Raw genomic sequence first — 19,518 nt, 5'->3', positions numbered from 1 at the left:
TGGAAAGTTGGAGTGCAAATCATGCAAATCCAGTTGTTTGGGATTTCTTTCACAGTTTTCCTTTGTACTAGTTGGTGATGAGATTCCCCAGGCAACCCACTAAAGTCTAGTAAATTCCCTCATGTGGTTCCAAAGTTTACATTTGTAATAGACACAAGTTGAAAATGAAGCTAATGTAATGCCAGCAACTGAGAGTGTTTAAAATACAAGGGAGAAGAAGTGGGTGGGGGCACGTCCAAGGAAGTCCCAGGAAGGAGGGAGGAAACCTGTGAATGTTAGCTTGTACATTTCCGTGTCCAGGCGCCAGATGGCGCTACCGAACTAGACCCGCTTGGTTATTTGCCAAAGCAAGGGTTCACATATGGGATGTCCAATTCGGGGCTGTTCTTATCAGGGTCACTCGTTCCTGTTTCTAATTAATTTACTTATTTCTTTCGACCGTTAGCTCTTAAAGAGATGTGACTAAGAAAAACACTGACAGCCCACAGCATGTTAGATTTTAAGAGCTAAGGAGAAAAAAACTATTCACGGATAAATGAGCGCCCGTGGATCAGAAAGGTGAGTCCCGTGCATTTTAAGTGGACGCTTATGGGTCAGCCATTTGACACCTCTGTACCAGCTTCAGCTTCTCATTTTTAAAAGGCAGTACATCCAGAGCCAAAGTAATAGAGATCAATAAATTTAAAATGAGACTGTATAGGTTACACCAGTGAGGCGGTTCCCACTCCATAGAGCCTGCTTGGGCCTTGATTCTCCCTAATTCAAACTCATATCCGTTCACTGAGTGCTCACTGCAAGGTACTTGCCTCAACATCAGCCCACTGTCTGGTAGGAGATACCTGAGCATCTTCTCTTGGTTATCTATTGTACTACAGGTGGACTTATCATTTCATCTTGAGTCCTTACATAAAGTTCTTCTGAGGTATACTAGCTGATCTCGCCAGAATGCAAACCTTAATATAAAATATATCTTAGGTTTCTTTTTTTTCAAGTTCTCAAATATTTGGGTAGGAGATAAATTTACTTGTTGTTATTATAGTTTCCTAGAAAAAATGAACGGGGGAGATAGTCACCCTGTTATTCAGGAAAGTTATTAACTTCTCCAAGTGGTAGATTTACTGCAACCAGTAGCAATGATTTGAAAGACTTAGTAAATATGATACCAATCTAGAATGAGCAAGACTCCATTTAACTAACAGATAATGCTATTGTTACTAACTCCCAAATTAATGACTGTTCTTGTGCTATTTCTTTAGTCATGAGATGGGTACACGTTTTTAGAATTGGTAGAAAACTAAATGCACGCATCTGTATATTTCTAAAGAATAAGACAAACACCAAAGAAAAATATCCAGCAGAGTTTGTTTCTCACTCCAGCTCACCAGACAGTCAGCTACTGTGATTTTAAGGTCACCAGATTCTTCAGTAACTTAGATTTTAGTTTTTCCTTCCCTCTGCTCTCCAATCTGCTCAGTTATAAAATGCTTTTATAAGAGGCAAAAGCAAGGATTCAGTGTGGTATATACCCGTGAATGTAGACTAAAAATGGGAGATGACTACAGGGATGGGAAGCTCTTTTTCCTTTAACCTATTTGATATTAACTCACTGATTTGTGACCATGAGAAAACGGTGTAGGTGCTTAGTCTTGGCAGAGGCTAAAATATCTGGAGAAATTAGTAGTTAGCAGATAAGTGGTTGCCAGGGGCTGGGGGTGGGGTGGGGAGGAGGGAATAGAGAGTGAGTGTTTAATGGGTACAAGGCTTCCTTTTGGGGTGATAAAAATACTGGAGCTACGTAATGGTGATGTCACAGAACCTTGAGAATGCACTAAATGCCACTGAATTGTTCACTTTAAAATGGTAAATTTTATTTACATATATTTTACCACAGTAAATACCCTTGCTGGCATGCAGCATGCTGGGTCATGGGTTTAGTGCCAGCTCTCGCTTCCAGACCAACAGACAGTGGTGGGATGTGGGGACAGCTCTCACGCTGCCTCACTGATCCTTTTCCAGATGCCAGGCCGGGCGCCTGCTCATTCTGACAGCTATATCCCCTGCATATGTACATACTTGCTATACAAGCTAAAGCCAAAAGTGGGGAGGAGTCAAGGAGTCCTTTTCCTTCAAATGAGTCTCATTTAGGATAAATGTTCTGCAAAAAAAAAGGGCAGAGTTTATCTTGACGTATGGGGCTAAGATTAGAGTGGGGGGCTCTTAAAACTTTCACTGTTGAAAATGCACAGGAAGGCCTTGTTTTAAAAACCAGCTATTTAAAGGGTTATTACGTTGCTAGATATTCAAGTGGCATTTGCTGCTGAGTAGGCCAACACCTCAGAAGCTTCCAGTTCTGTTCCTACAGGTAGGAAATGAGACAGTGGGGAGACTTGGGCAGGGGGACCAGCCAACTATTTCCCCTAGCAAGTCACCAATGGTTCAAAGCCCCGTCTGGAACAGAATCCAGGACTCCCCCAGGCCAAGATCAGTCTACCTGGGCCCTGGTACCTGCCAAGGAGGCAGGTGTGGTCCCAGGCCCCTGTCCGGCTGCACAGTGTAAGGCAGTGGTCTGCATTTGGTCAACCTTTCCTCTGTAACTTGTTTCTACCGGTCAGATGCCTCCCACTGCAGGACAACAGAACAAAACAATAAACAGGCGAAGGTATGAGTTTGCAAGCCTTGTCATGACAGCAGGAGATAAAGGAAAATAGGAAAGAAACCACTTCGTTTTTCTCTCAGGAAAAGAAAAAAAAAACATAATGGGAAAAGTAAATGATGGATTTCTGAAAGTAATTATTTTTACAACGAAACCACGGGCAACCCCCATGACTGCTTTTCCACATGCTGCTTCTTGCTTCTATCCGGAAGCGGGCTGATTTGTTAGAATTAAAACCATAATTGAATTTTCAATTTGCTTTTCTATCTGCTCCACTGCCAGGATTTTATACACCAGAATGCTTCTGTCAAATGGGAGGAGGCCAGAGAAAAATTCCTCAAGAGACATTGCCTTCATATTCACCCCCAATTCCACCAGAGTCCAGGTGCACACGTGCATATGCTTGTCCATTTGTCCACCCTGCAGCACGTGTGCACAGAAGCAGCGGGAAATACTGCCAATTTCAGTTTCCAAAGGGAGAAATGGACCATCAAACCTATAACACGTGTGAGTTTATGTTTTGGACCCGAAGCACAAGGTTTTGGGGACCCACACTTCAAGGTCCTGACCTCCCTCTACCAGTTGGGGGAACCTCCCTTTATTACCTGGAGAGAGAATTTCATCCCTAGATTTCCTGAGTTCATTTCAAGGTGAGGAACCCTGGAAATCGACCCCTCTCCTGGAAGAGCTTGCTTACAAATGGAGTTACCTGGGTTTTTGTAGATACCGAGCACACCCTTGAAGTAATGAGGTAAAAATCTTTCCAGTAAAAGCAGCACATCTTCCAACTCTTCAAGAATCCCCACAAGCAGGAAGTTTTCATTCACGTTCAGTTTTGCTCTTTCAAGGGCCCACTCACCAGGCTCCCTTTGTGGATATAAAAATTATTTTTCAATCAAAGATTCATTTTTGAAATGCAGCAACAACACGATGAAAGATTATCCCTTCTAACCCCCCTCCCGTTTGCATAAATTAAAAAAAAATCCTGTTTCCTTCAAGAACCAGCCCAAATGCAGCCTCCTGCATGGCCTTCCCTGAGCTGACCCGTGGGGCGTCCCTGTCTCTCACCTTCTCTGCATCTGGGCACAGGGTCCCTCCCGGCCTCTACCTCTTCCAACTCAGCATCACACCCAGCCCTGGCCCAGGGCCCTGTGGGCTCTTTCTTAGTATTTGTTGAAAGAAGAATATACGCACAGGTAGTTAGGGCCAATAAAGGTGACTGGGGTTGCATTTAATAGGAGGATGAAAAACCAAACTAATTAAACGAAGTTAGAAGTGTTACTGACATTATCTTCAGAGAAATCAACATAGGTATCAGGTCATATCTGATAATCATCCCATTATTTTAAAGAGTTTAAAGGACACATCTTTTTCTCTTCTGCTTTAAATACTGAGGGAGCACAGCCTCTTCTGATTTGGAGGTGGAGTCGAGCAAGCTGCGCATGTGTGAGTGAGAACAGGGACCGGGGGCTCCTGCCTGGCTGTTACTGACCCTTTGGGGGAATCTGGGCAAGACAGGGTGCTCTTTTGAAAAAATAGCAATAATAATAATAGTTGTTATAACCATTGAACAAGGTGACACTGTGAAAGAGTCTGAAAAAAAGCATGGCATGGGGACCGAGGTGGAGAAGGCATCAGGCGTGTACGCCCCAGAGATAGCGTTAAAAAAATGCTTCAGGGAGCTAGGATCATGGGTTTTGGAATAACTATCTTCATTGTGATCAGAAAGTGAGTCATCTGGCCCTATACCCTCCCAGTCTCTGAGATGCCGACCCTGACCCAAGAACATTTATAACAAGGGGGTGGAAGCATCCTGAACTCAAGGAGTTTGCGGTGAAGCAGAAATGGACACTCCTAGCGCCAGGATTGTTACGGTGAACTAAACAAAACAGCATTAACAACAACAAACCTAATAATTAAACGGTATTCACAATGTAAGCAAAAGATACCATAAATACAATGAATGAACTACAATTTAGAACCACTGTTTCCCTTGCCCTCCTGGACTACAATTCTAATCAGTGTTTCCTCTGGGTAGAAAATGTCACCTCTGGTGACTTGGTTTATCTTCCACCAAACAGTGATAAAGATCCACTGCCAACTACCATTTCTCCTTTAAGCTGTGATATTTAGCTAAGACCATGAATTTTAACCAATGGATTTCAATGGTACATATACCAAAGTCACCTGGGGGGATGGTTGGAAGCCCAGCCTCAGAGGCTGATCAGGTAGGTTCTTAACGGAGGAAGTAACTTTCTAAAGAGGGTCTTGTATCCAAGTAAGGCTGAGGGGTCAACCCTAGAAAGAACTTTCTTCTCATTCTCCTAAGCAGATCTAATGAGGGATGGGATGACATTTTGGACATGAGCTCCCAGACTTTCTGACCTGACTAGATGCGCCACAAAGACAGACAGTTTATTCAGTGGCCGAGTCACTACAAGGACTGGGCTGGGTGCTCATTATCTTGTCTTCATTATCTCTTGGGTTTAGAAGAATGCTATGTTTTAAAAGCATAGAAAGAAGTTGGCCCGCATCCCAGTTAATGACTTTCTGGGGTAGCCTCCTGAGGTCCTGGTCAGACCCTGCTTTGCTAATTTCACTATATATAGGACAATTAGAGTCTCAAGTGATATCTTTAAATGTTAACAGTAAACATGAACTGACTTCCAGAAGTATGTGGGGCAAGGGGTACACAGATTTGCACAGAGGCCAGGCTGGTGGGCTCTGCCACTGCTGTGCCCCTCAGCATGCCGTAGCCTGTTTGTGTCTTTACCTGCATCTGGGATGCTGTCCACAAAAATACGGAATGATGTAAAATAACCTGGGGTTGGAACATTCGGGATAGTTTTCAAGAATACACTCATTGATATCCTAGAAGAGAAAACACAGCAATGAGATGTCTCGGAGTCTCTGCAGGACTTCGCCACATGCCATGCAGCATAAGTAAAATGGATATTTAAGTTAAATGGGCAAGCCTGGAAAAACACATCCTGGATTTGTAGCAAATTCATGGCTTTTATGTGAAAACATTCCTTTTGTCCCCCAGCATCCTGTCCTACTGGCCAGGCACACATATGCTCAGATTAATCTGGACTAGACGGCATTTTTGCACTTCCGATGGTCTGAAGACTTCATCTGGATCACAAGCATCTCCCTATGGTGCTTTGTTGTGGCCCCAGAAGTCAGCAGTCAACTGATAAGTATATAGTTCGGTCTTAAGATTTGTAGAATAGTTGACAATTCTTAATTCTGACTTTGAATCAGAGATAATTAGACTGCCGACCCTGCAGAAATGTGTTTCTAAGTGAATCCATATGTCCAACAAATAACTATTAAGTAGCAATGATAGTCTCTCAAAGGGTTTGCAACTTTGGAAGGGGCTGTAACAGTTATTTTAGGTTAAAAAGTGATAGGATGTTTGTATATGGACAACCTCTTACCGTCAAAGGCCAGAGTTGTAATTTCCAGATTTCTATTTCTGTAATATGAAGTTGAAAATAGTGTCCTTGTCAGCATTACAAAAGCTTAAAATGACTTGGTGGGTGTGAACAGAAAGTCTAAAAGTTGACTTTTATCAAGGTAAATTACATGGGATAAACTAGCTGAGACATGTCTGGTCTTTAAGTATTTTTAAAGAGAAAAGATAATCCAGTCTACAAACAAACCAAACAGTCATAGGATGTTTTTCCAGAGATAGTATTGTCAAGGCAGATTAAAAGTGAATGTAACTCACAAAATCAGTTGAGGGCGTTTGAGGCAGGAGCCACTGTATCTGACATGATTGGGGTAGGTTGTTAAATACTTAAATTTTTTTAAGTTCAATTGGAAATAAAAATAAAACAAATTTTCCTTTAAAAAAAAAACTTTACCCTTTCATATTTCTTTCCCTTATATGCCAGTTAAATAAATTAAACAATTACAACAACACATTCAACTGGAGTAAATGGATTTGGCAACAAATACTCTCTCACTGAGTACACGTGTGAGCTTGGGAAGCAGAGGCGGGAGGCTCCCCAAGCAATGAACTAGCTGCAAAAAAGGGGGATACTCCATCCACACAGCCCTGGGGTGAAGGGAAGGTGGCTGAGATCACCTTTTTATGCATCAAAGCCCTCTAAAAAAGCACATGAGGCCCCACATATCTTTCTAAGAATAATGTGACCCAGAGTGATGTCTGCACAGGCAGAGCCACTGAGGCCAAATACAGTAGATCTTAAATGTGCAGCAATGGGGGGGCTTGTTTATAAAGACACCATGTGCAGTCAAGGGGCAAGGATGGGGCTCTACACGCATTGTCAGGAAAAGCATCTGTGATAAATTGCCAAATGAGAAAAGGTTGACTATAGGACAACACGACCACAAAAGGCAGCATAAAAATTAACATATATGCTCCCAAATCAAACTGTTCAAGGTAGTTATTTCAGGAGGCAGGTATAATGGGAGCCAGGACTACATCAAATGTTAGTTCATTTTTTAAATATTAGACTTTATTATGATGACTTTACTTCTATCACCAATATAAAATGATTTTCATGCTGTAAAACAAAACAAAGACCAAGCATGTGTAGGAGGAGAGTGACCTAGTAGCCACCTGCCAGGAGGCCACCCCTGCCTCGGGGCTACCCCTGCTCCACACACACCCCCCAACCCAGGGGACAAAAGCAGATGGACCTGGTAACTGGGCTGTGTCCCCTGCAGGAGGGGTCTGGAGGACGGGACTGGAGGGGGGCCAGAGAGAAGCCGAGTGCACAGGGAGATGGGCTGAGGAAGAGATGGGGTAGGGTATCCAAAGATCAGTCTCACCCACTGTCAACCACCCAGAGTTCTGCATTAAGAGGAGGGACTGGGCAGCAAGAGACAGTCAGCCGTCAGCCCTCCCATGGAGACTCTCAGAGCACATGCCCGACTCCAGAGCTCTTCTCATGGTTGTCATTTAACACGTGCTGTAAGATCACAGGAGCTGCCTCGCCACTGCCAACCACCCTGCCTGGAGAAAGCAGGGGCTCCGTAAATACTGACTGAATAGCTGAATGAACGGTAGAAGGAAAGAGCAAAAATGCACAGCCCCAGTAGAAGAAAGGAAGCAAGCAGTTCTGTGGCCTGCAGACCCGGTGTGATTCTGTCCCCAGCTGTCCAGGCCAGAGGTCGCAGGAGGGGACAGAGGACCTCAGCTGGTTGGGGGCGCTCGATGGCCGAGGAGGCGCAGGCACATGGGAAGGCCATTTCCCACTAGAACTCACAAATAACCTTGCAAGGTCAATTTACCAGAAGACATAAATTTTAGTTTAAAACGTGCAGTTAGAAGAGTCATCTTTTTTTTAGAGCGAGAGATGTCTTGGGGGATTTCGAAGTTCCATTTGAGCCCATTTGGCTGTTGAATGATGTTCTTCACAGCCCGTACTGGAAATGCTGTAGGAGGACATGAATAAAAGATGACCACGTAGATCAAGCAGCAGAAGAAAACGAGCCGCCAACTGCTTTGGCTACTGTGAACAGGATGCTGCTTCCGAGGAGACGGCTCTCAGGCCACTGCCCCTGGCTACTCAGAAGCCGTTCTCCCCGGAGTAAAGTCCTGTGGTGAGGGAGATTTCAGTTTCCTGGGAAGCCTAATGGAATGTGCCCTATTATACCTTTGGTAGAAGGACTTGCTAACTGGTGTTGATTTAGTCACCCTTTTATACTGAGGTCCTCTTAGGACACACTTAGTCCAGCTCCTGCTTGGTACACAGCTGAAGCATTGTGGACTCTGAAGGGAGTGGCAGACAAGGCCGGGGGCCCCTGGCTGGCCCCTGCAGATCCACCTGACCTCTGTCCAGTGAATGGAGCCCTGGGAAGCAGGCACATTCTTCTTTTGCCTCTTGCCTGCACTACAGCAGTGAGTGAACCAAGGCTTGACTGTCACTTTGCATTTGGCCTGTTGTCCTAACTGACCACCTTGGTACCTGGCAGCTTGACATATCCTGTTTGTAAATGATAAGGCAATTTCATTTTCTCTTTCCATGCAGTGGAAACTAGGATAACATTGTTTGTTTGTTTCAAACCTTAATGTTTGTTTTAAGCTTTTCCCTAAGTGCACCACGACAGCGAGGGTATTAGCCACGCCAGCACTTGATCTATTACTTGCTCACCTGGTTCCCAGATCTCAGCATAAGCACATCCACTCCCTTAACGCCCCCGCCCCCCGCCTCACTGTACCCCCGTCTTTTTAGAGTGGGTCTGAATGTGGGGTCTAAAGACCGTACTCTGCTCAGAGCCTCACATCATTAAGGAATGAGATAATCTCTATAAGTGAATATTCCAGAAAACTAAGAGAATCTTAACTGACAAACCAACACACACAGAAACTAGGTAAGTTTTGTTGAAATTTATTCTAAATTATACTATCTTAGAAAGCTGTGCTGAGGCTTATACCATCTCTGTGGAGTTGTCTTCTTCCGCTTTGCTCTTGCCTCAGAATCATCTTGTATCAATTTGCACCCTAATGTTTTCACAGGCTGGGCTGTGATGAATAACACTCACCTTTTGAGTGTCAGAGCCCACTGGGCTCAGAGGAACCCCCGTAACTAACTGACCTGTGCGAGTCATTCCTGAGTCCTCTCTCCCCCTCCCTCTCCACATTGGCCTACTCTGGAACTTGACCCCGAAATCGCTTCCCACGTCACCCTCTCCTACCTGTCCTGCACCACAGCCCGTGTTCAACCCATCACCCCCAACGGGACGGTGATGCCATCCTTCCAGCTCACGATGCCGTCTCCCACCTCTTCCCCGAGTGCACCCCCCACATGGTGCCTCAATATCATATCTGAAATGCAAATTCACCCATATCACTCCCATGTTCAGGAACTCTGAAGGACTCTAACTGAGAATGCGAAGTGCACAAGAATCAGTGAGGACACTCATTTAAAAATGCAAATCTCCTGGTCCTACTTCCCGAGTGTCTGACACAATAGGTTTGTATGGGACGAGGCTAAGATCTGAATTTTAAAGAACTTGTGGAAATTCTAAGGAGAGAGTCACTACTAGGGGTTGTATCGTGTCCCCCACAGACACGGTCCTAATCCCTAGTTCCTGAACCTGGATTCATTTGTAAATAGGTTCTTTGATGATGTTATTATTTTAAGATGAGGACAAGTTGGATGAGGGTGAGCTCTGATCCAAACATGAGTAGAGTACTTAATAGCAGAGGAAATTTGGACATGTGATGAGAGAGAGAGAGGGAGAGAGAGAAGAGAGATGGTTATTCGGCAGAGGCAGAGATGGAGTTAGGGATGGGCAGCCACTGCCAGAACCCCACAGACTTCAGAAAATGCGTGGGCCTGTTGACACCTTGATTTCGGACTTCTAGCCTCCAGAATGATGAGATAATAGAGCTCTGTAGTTTAGGTGAATTAGTCTATGATACCTTGGTACAGCACCCCCATGCACCATCAACTCTGCGCAGTTGGGTAGCTCTATGCCTTCCCTTATCTGTCCTCATTGCTCAGAATTTCCTTCTGCCTCCTTACCTGGCCCAGCAGCAGGTCCAGGTTCAGAGCCCACCCTGGCAGAAGGAATACACTAGCACCCTCCTGCCCACCAAGGCCTGTAGGACACAGTTCTTGGAAATGGAGGCAGCATTGACTGTGGGCTTCCTTCCACGCTACCCCTTCATTGCCAGACATGTTCAGTAGGCAGAGCCCTCAGACAAGGCCTTTTCTTTTGGGCAGAACTCTCAGTGTCCCCAGGACTCTGCCCTAAACCTCAGCTGTCAGCCAGGACCTGAGACTCTGACATAGACTCGGGCTCCAGGCCTGATCTGGCTCTGCTACAGATGGATGGACCTTCTTGTGGTGCCTACAAAAGGACTTCCAAACTGGACCTGGTGCTGCCTGGATTCCCACAAGGATCCTCCCACTCTCCCACCCCCTGCAGGGGATCCTCCAGATATCAACACCTGCTTCATCCACATTCAGGCTTAAGACTTCACCCTGGCACTGGACTTCTCGAACACTCCTTATCCCAATATGACCAAATGGAGTTTCCACCAGCCCAGGCTTCCTTCTCCTCAACCTGTATTTCCAAGTCCTAGCCGGCCTCTTATCTACTTCTAAGACACAAAATAACCTTTTAATGCCTATTAACAAAAGCTTCCTTTCCTGGACATCTATTTTTAATTTTGGAAAGGTTGGAAAGACTGAAATTCTAGGTGGCACTCATATGTTCTAATCAGAAAAGGTGAATTTATAGATTATCCATATTTTACTTATCCTTTTCTAGGCTAGCACCTTTTTATGTACTGGGTTTAAAACTGACTCACTGGTATTTCGATACATCTCCATGCCTACAAATTAACAGCTTTGTCCTTATGGCCTGTCGCTTTTCTGGAACTCTTCCAGCAGCACGAGCCTTGAGAGGCCACCTGCAGAGGTCTCTGAGTGAGGAAAAGGAGATCTGGGCTTTGGTCCCAACTCTACCAGTTGTTCATGGGAAGTCTTGAGCCAAATCATGCCATCTGGAGCACAAGTTTCCCCATCTGTATAATGAGGGGTTGAGCTGTTTCATCTCAATCTATGAAACTGATCAATCTGGTTTCCTGAATTAACCAACTTCTAAGAATTGCTTCATAATCTGAAGAAAGGCTGGTAATTTATTTTATTCCAGAGCTTATATATTAATAAAAGGTTTCTAGGTAGCATTTACACTTGAACTTTTTACCTTTTATTGAAGGCAGGGCAGGGGGAAGCATGAATTTGGCATCAGGCCTCGATTCCAATCTTGGTTTTGCCACTTACTAGTTGTGGGGTCTTAGTAGAGGCTGAATTTCCTCATCTGTAAAATGGGGACAATGATACCTGCCTCATAGGGCTTTTACCTGGATTAGAAATCATGTATGCAAATTATTTTGCCTGCCACCCAACTCTTAAGATTATACTATCTTGATTATACCTTTGCCTTTTAATTCCTGTTTCATTTAGCTTAAATTTAAAAACAAGATTATTCCTTGTGATTCCAACAGTTTCAAAAATACCGGCATACCTCATTCTATTGTATTTCCCTTTGCGGTGCTTCTCATATAATGTGTTTTTCACATATTGAAGGTTTGTGGCAACCCAGCATCAAGCTGGTTTATTTTTTTCCAACAGCCTGTGCTCATTTCATGTCTCTGGATCACACTTCAATTAGTGATGTACATTGTGTTTTTAGACGTTATGCTGTTGCATACTTAATAAATGACAGTATAGTGTAAACATAATTTTTACATGCACCAGGAGACAAAAAAATTCATGTGACTCTCTTTATTGCAATATTCACTGTATTGTGGTGGGTCTGGAAGTGAACCCGTAATATCCCCCAGGTTTGCCTGTACTAACTTCAGCTGACTCAGAGAGAAGACAGGGAAGAAGAAAAGCATGGAAAAAAAAAGTACTGTTCATGTTAAATCAAAATAACTACACAATTTGGTGGAAAAAAGGAGCAGTATCCAAAAGAAGCCCTAGTATAACATTATTGTACATGAAACAATGTAACGTGATGACAAAAAAGCCCTTTTATCACGTGGATTAAAAATTAATTTGGAAGATAAACTTCACACTCTAAGAACACAGATATTAGGAAGAAGTTTAATGAAATGATGGAGAGTTTCTTGTGTGGATGCAACTATCCGTCCATCAAGGCCATGTTAGAAGTGAGAGACAGAAAAACTGCCGAGTGTTAATTCACCATAGAAACAGGTCCAGAATCCTTGATGTACAGGTGGAACATGTGACCTGGCTACAAATTTAACGGTTTAGTCCAATTAAGATAAGTAGAATGGATGTGGTTGAATAAAACTTTTATTGGAGCACACACTCTTCTTAGGAGCCTTTTCAAACCCTGTAAAAAATTTTGAGTCAGAAGCAAAAGGGTCAAGCAAGGGTTTTTAAGGAGGGCTTAATGGATTTGAAAGTGGTAGATGGGCAGTTTCCATCGTTCTCCATTCCATACTCATACCAGGCATGAAAATTGATGATACACTCTTTCTAGCAGAAATGGAAGCGTCCTTTCAATATCCTTCTTGACACAACCCTCTGGGAAGCCACATGGTCAAGCAGAGTTGTACTTGGCTCTCCCCGTTATAAGCAAAGCATGTTATGTTGGATGGATACATTTATGGCATCTATTTTGGTGGGGGCCTAATGCTCCTTGACACCACTTCTGAGTTTATGGCTGTGTGTCTCATGGGATGGCAGATAAAGAATTTCTGGATAAGGGAGGTATTTTTCTCAGCCTCCTTTTTTTTTTTCCCTAGCCAACCTCTTTATTCACAGAGCTCTAGTCCAGTGCATCTATTAAATCCTAAAACTGAAACACTTAAATCCTAAAGCTGAAGCACTTTAAGATGCAATATACAAAATATTTTTTTGAAGTCCTTCATTTGGACTCTAAGAGTGTCAATTTTATGTTTCTGTTGCATTTTGCTAAGGAAAAGAAATAGTCACAGTTTTACATTGGAAGATCATCAATCTGTTATCCAGCTCAGTTTTCATCATTTAAAAAGACCTTTACAATTCATACCAACAAACTTCACTTAGGAATAATATGACTGACTGTTTAAGTGCTGCTCCTCAGAAAAGCCCTTGCATTTCTTTCGTTTAAACAGTGTTATAGAAACGAGAACCCACGGCCTGAGGAAAGGCCGTTTTGATGCTTGCTGGGGACGTGGGGACCACAGCTACAATGATTCCATGGACAGCATGAGAAACTGGGGGGAGAGGGGTTAACCAAGTAAAAATAACATTCAGATGGAGTCAAGCTGGCTAGCAGACAAGAGTTATTAGTATTTTATAACCAAAATATTTATCACTGCATTGTTTAAAAGACAAAAACATATAAACAATCCAGTTACATAGATTAGGTTAATTGTGACACATCCATTTGTAAAATAGCTGTAGTCATTTAAAATGTTTACAAATTACATGTAACTATAGGAAAAATGCTTATATGAGAAAATCAAAGTAAAAACATAAATACAATATGACCATAACTTGTTGGATTAAAAATAAAACCTATATTTCAAAAAATAGACTGGAAGAAATCAGACCAAAAATTTCAACAGCAGCTGCCTTTTAGGTGGTGGAACTGTGAGTACTCCCTCCCCGCTCTTTTCCTTCTCTAGTCTCAACATCTTATTTAATGTACATATTCTACTTTTAAAAAATTAAGAATTTTTTTGTCAAAGTAATACATACATGTTTTTAAAATGTCCAAACATTATATAAGGGGTTATAATAAAAGCAATTGTCTCTTATTCTACCCCTCTCAGCCACCCAGTCCTGCTCTTCAGAGGTAACAGCCACATTTAACTGAATTCAACCATTTTGCTATTTCTTGGTTTACTCCTTTGTTTTGCTAAAGCACTTCCTCAAGTAATTTTTCATTCTGTTGTTTTCCAGTTTATAATGTTGCTGATAAGGAATTTGTTGCCAATAACACTCATTCCTTTGTAAATATATATTGTGCGTGTGTGTAAATGTGCTTTAACATTAGAGGAGATGTGTGTGTGCTTTAACATTTCTCTCTTCACCCTTAGTGTTCTGAAATTTCACTATAGCATTGGACTAGCATTGTGCCAAACCCTCAACGGACCCTTTGAATCTGAAATCTTACATCTCTCAGGTCTGAGATATTCTTCTGTATTGTGTTGTTAAATAATTTTCTTTAATTTTGTCTATTCCTTCTTTCTAGATTTCCTTGTAATTGGATGACACCTCTATTAATCCTCTATGACTCATTCTTTCTCTTATTTTTTTCCTATGTCTTTTTGCTCTTCTTTGAAGAGATTCCCTTTATCACCCAAGTACTTCTATTGAACTTTTAAAATTGTGACAATAACATTTTAATGTCTAAGCATTCTTTCTTGATACATGCTGTTTCCTTTTTATAGCATCATTCTTACGGATGTAATATTTTCCTGAATCTTCCAGAGCAAACTAAGTAGAGCTCTCTCATAAAGCTCTTTTTCATTTTCCTGAAATTTATGTTTCTCCTAGAATGGTTGCTCCTATTTGCTTGTCTTAGGCCTTCTCTTTCAAGGTATAACCTTTTTTCTCCAAAATATGTAATAATGAGGGATAAATACTGAGGGAGAGCTGACCTGTCATTGTTGGGATTTATCAAACAGAGGGCCTCACTGTTCTGCGGAAGGTACCTGATTTGCAGGTCTTTTCTCCTAAGATACTCAGATTCTTTAGGAAAGAAACAATTTTCCACATGGGACGTGGCTGATGGTGGCTGGACTTTCCTGGGTGCAGATGGGGTAAAGGGCTACTTTTCTACATTGAGATCTCCAATCACTTCCCTCAATACCAGCCTCTTGCTTATACCCACCCTCCACTGTGTCTGGCATTTCCACACAAGCTGGCCCAGGGTCCAGGCGACTGGGTTTCCATCAGCTGCATTTCCTCCACTCGGTGCACTCAAGGCTGTGGCTTCCTTGTTCCCACTCTATCCGGTAGCAATATTCTCTTTCCCTTTCAGGTGTTCGTTCAAGTTTTTCATCCTTTTGTTCTTCTCAATGTTTGTTTCTGACTTTTTAAAAAATTCCCTCATCTCATCTTAGTGAGGTCTTGGGAGAGAACTGAACGCAGTGGTCCATTTGTCTTCTTGAACTGAAAACCACCCAACAAGGACTAGTTTCCCAAACCCCAAGCACACAAAGCATCACTGATGTGCAGATGAAATAAAGGTGATGCAAAAAAAAACCCTCAACGACGAACATTTAATGCCTCAGAAATAAATACTGATTTCAAGTTCCTGATTCTTCAGAATAGTATCTAACGCTTTGATTGAAATATAATTGCAAAGTATTTTGCATGTTGAGATGTCTACAAACATCATACATGTTTTACTGTATTTCTTGGAACATAAAATTTTCCCTTTGTGGGAGATTCTATTTTTTTCCCTCCAGATTATGGCAGATCTTCACAGGAAAATCTCCTCTCATCAAACAAGTCAACTCATCGAATGCCTGGCAAGGAACCTAATTAGAAGGCACTTTATTATACCAAGAGTCTGTTATCTTTTAAAGTATTCAGGAGGCAAATTTAAACAGAAATTTGCAAGTAGAAGCAACACGGTAAGACATGGACTAAATCAATGATGCTGGCTATCACTACATCTTAAAAAGAGAAATTAAATAAATAACACAAGAAGAGGAATCCCTGATTCTCAGGACAGGGAACAGACTGACCTCTCTGACAACCAAAAATTACCAAAAGTAAGTTAGTGTCCCAAATTAATATGAATACTCTTCCACTCTCAAACATGTAGCCTGGAATGCCAGCGTGGCCACATTTTTTTTTTTTTAATTTTAAATTTGTTAATTAGCTCATGTGTTCACTTGACTTAAAAAAATTTTTGTTATTGTGGTAACCTGCATACAACCTAAACTTTCCCCTTTTAACCACCTTCAAATATATAATCAGTGATGCCAATCAATCACATTCACAGTGGTGTGCTACCCTCACCACTATCTACTACCAAAACTCTTGATCACAATTTGAAATGTTAAAAAAACACTAGCTGAATGCATGAAGTCAGCCATCAGTTTGTGATAGAACTCTGCTTCCGAGAAATCATTCATTTTTTTTCTGCAGGGACTCGAAGTTGCTAACAATCATTCAGAAACAGCTCCTGGAGGAATATTTACAAGGACAACTACAGTCAGAAGGCAGCATGCTCCCACCATGTCTAAAGGCCCCAAGGCTGTTGACGTTATATTCAAGGAACCTGGCAGAGATGTGGCTGCAGGACCAGCACAAAGTGTATGAAAGAGGTGCTGGCTGTGGAATGTGTGATAATATCCAGGATGGTCCTTTACAGTGGTTTAGCCAGGGATTTGAACCAGGTATCAAGTGATGAGGGTCATAGCTACCTTGGGTCTGTCCTGCTCCCTATTCCAACGAGCCACCTTACTGGGTGCGAGACTTCTCCTTACTGTCTTCCCATGTCCCCCGAGGGTCTTCCACTCCTCTCCGGCAGCAAGTGCTCTCACACTTTCTCTAGCTTCCCTTTCTGACATGTACCCATCAAAGTGGCTCTCAGCTAGGTATCTAGTGGAAATGATCAAGCTTAATGTGCTTCCAAGAAGTATTTGCATTTTAATAGGAGACCACCCTTTAACTGAGAGAAAAGAAGCTCCAATGGAGGGAAGAGAGAGAGGAGAGGAGGGCACATTTACTGACCATCTATCACTTTATTCAATAGATGGTTGTGGGATGAATGAGAAGTACCTTGGGACCTTACTCATTTTAACCTATTAATAATAAACAAAGTTTAGGGACCACGATCAATTTGGTGAGGAATTGGGGAATTTTTTTTAAATGGGGAATATGGCTGCTGATGATACCCTGCATCAGCCATGCATTTCATCTGCTCAGAAGCTGGCTCTGAGGGCAGCAGGCAGGAACAAGGTCATCTCAAACTTGCCATCAGAACCCAAATTCTTTTCCAGCTTCTGAGGTCTTCCATTCTCTACAGCCAGAGAGGGCCACTCAAGGTCTTTGAACAGCTAGGATGACCCAATCCCTGGGCCCCAGTTCTCATAGTTGCATTTTTTCCTTGTTTCTCAGGCTCAGTCCCACTTTGTTACCTACTACTGGTAACTGAATCCATGTTTTCTTGCCGGTGCCTGAGCCTCTGTCTTAGCACTTCTTTAGTACTCTCAGTTTTTCTAGATTTTAGAAGAGGGCATTCTGATGTGGTTTGCTAGGTACCTCGACCATTTATTGGGGTACCATAGGTACCTCATTGTGTCACTACTGTACCACTGGCCTCTTGGGCTTTATATACCTGCCTGTCGGGCTAGACATGCTTCTCACACAGACCTCAGTGTCCCATGCACCATCCCATCACACTTCTCCTCCTCTCGCCCTATATAAATAAGGTGGTTCCAATTGTTGGGCCCAGGAAGTCTGATCTCGATGTCTGGGTCAAGACTGCTTTGACCCCAAGATCAGAGAATACCTTGTGCAAAAACACAAAATATGGCAACACATTTTCCCTCTTCCTCTCTTTCCTGGTGTCCAGACTATAGACAGTTGTATTCCTTCTCCTACCTTAGCCTTCAAGAAAAGAGGGGGCTCCTAGCCCCAACTTAACAAGGGGAAGGATAGAATTCTTATATGTACAAGAGCATTTGTATTAGTTAGGGTTCTCTAGAGAAACAGAATCAACAGGGAACACTTGCAAATATAAAATTTATGAAAGTGTCTCACACTCATAAAATTATGAAAGTGACCATAGGAATGCAGAGTCCAAAATCCACAGGGCAGGCTGCGAAGCCGATGACTCCAATGGATGGCCTGGATGAACTCCACAGGAGAGGCTCACCAGCCAAAGCAGGAATGCAACCTGTCTCCTCTGAGTCCTCCTTAAAAGGCTTCCCATGATTGGATTTAGCATCACTAATTGCAGAAGACACTCCCCTTTGGCTGATTACAAATGGAATCAGCTGTGGAGGTAGCTAACGTGATCATGACCTAATCCTATGAAATGTCCTCATTGCAACAGACAGGCCAGCGCTTGCCCAATCAGATGAACAGGTACCACAACTTGGCCAAGTTGACACCTGTCCCTAACCATGACAGTCCACCCCTTGTCAACTTGGCACATATATATATACATATATATATCACCTTAGACCATACTTAATTTCCAAATGAAAACAAATAAGCACACATTTTTTCTTTTACCTGACAATACTCAACTGTCCTGCATATAACTGGAAACACATTAAATCTCTCCAGAATAGCGTGCAAATCCTTGGGCAACATTCATTCTTAAACTTGATATCTTACAACTTAAATAGTATAACACAAACAAAACAGCATTACAGTCCTCGTTTCTGTAACTGATCACGTGGTCGAAGTTCATATTTATCACTACCTTCTTCCACTACCCATTCCATGTTCCCTTTCCCCTCAGCAAGCACTTCAGCTGGCCGTGGTTCTTTGCCTGGTGGGGTGACCCAAACCTTCATTCCTGAAGTCTCAGAGCCATTAGTGGTCCTGTCTGGATTGTGTTGTTGCAGTTTTCCATTGATTTTGATCACAGGGCATGGTAGTACTAATAGACGCCCCAGGGGATCTCCTATATTCCAAGAAAACTCTTCTTTACCTCCATTATGTAGTTGCAGTCCTACTTCCTTCTGATAGTCAGGGTCAATTACCCCAGACAATAATGTAATCCCCTTCTTGGTGTGTTGATCCAGAGGCATAAGTTGCCCAAAGTGGCCAGGTGGCAATCTTAACTTCCAGTTCAGTGGTATCACTGTTGTTTCTCCTGGAGAAAGCACACCCTGTTTTGGAACTAAAACCTGTAGACCAGCAGAACTCAGGGTAGCAGGGACAGGAAGCAAAAATTTTCCTAGTGGATCACTAGGAGTAATAGTGAGTGGCACCACACCCATTTCCACCCCTTGGTTCCTGGACCCATGGATCCTGGCTATGGGAGAAACAGCACCATACAGCGGACGCTGATTCAGAGCATACACAGCTTCCTGGAGAACATTACCCCAGCCTTTCAAGTTTTTGCCACCTAGTTGGCACCGTAATTGAGTTTTCAAAAGGCCATTCCACCGTTCTATCAATCCAGCTGCTTCTGGATGATGGGGAACATGGTAAGACCAGAGAATTCCATGAGCATGTGCCCATTCCCGCACTTCATTTGCTGTGAAGTGTGTTCCTTGATCCGAAGCAATGCTATGTGGAATACCATGACGATGGATAAGGCATTCTGTAAGCCCACGGATAGTTTTGGCAGAAGCATTGCGTGCAGGGAAAGCAAACCCATATCCAGAGTATGTGTCTATTCCAGTTAGAACAAATCGCTGCCCCTTCCATGAAGGG

At 42.8% G+C, this 19,518-nt stretch overlaps 1 protein-coding gene across 2 annotated transcripts in view; it reads right to left on the bottom strand.

The window, feature by feature from the left end:
* UST (uronyl 2-sulfotransferase) overlaps positions 1-19,518 on the bottom strand; it is a 387,032-nt gene that overhangs the window by 57,330 nt on the left and 310,184 nt on the right. For both annotated transcript variants that reach the window (XM_077149209.1, XM_077149210.1), the window contains exons 6-7: positions 5,427-5,524; positions 3,363-3,520 (exon numbers count right to left, since the gene is read on the bottom strand). In XM_077149209.1, coding sequence (XP_077005324.1) covers positions 3,363-3,520; positions 5,427-5,524 — 256 coding nt within the window. The remainder of the gene's footprint in view (positions 1-3,362; positions 3,521-5,426; positions 5,525-19,518) is intronic.

Source organism: Tamandua tetradactyla, chromosome 2, assembly GCF_023851605.1.
Source record: "Tamandua tetradactyla isolate mTamTet1 chromosome 2, mTamTet1.pri, whole genome shotgun sequence".
Lineage (NCBI taxonomy): Eukaryota > Metazoa > Chordata > Mammalia > Pilosa > Myrmecophagidae > Tamandua > Tamandua tetradactyla.
This window is presented reverse-complemented; position numbering and strand designations above follow the sequence as displayed.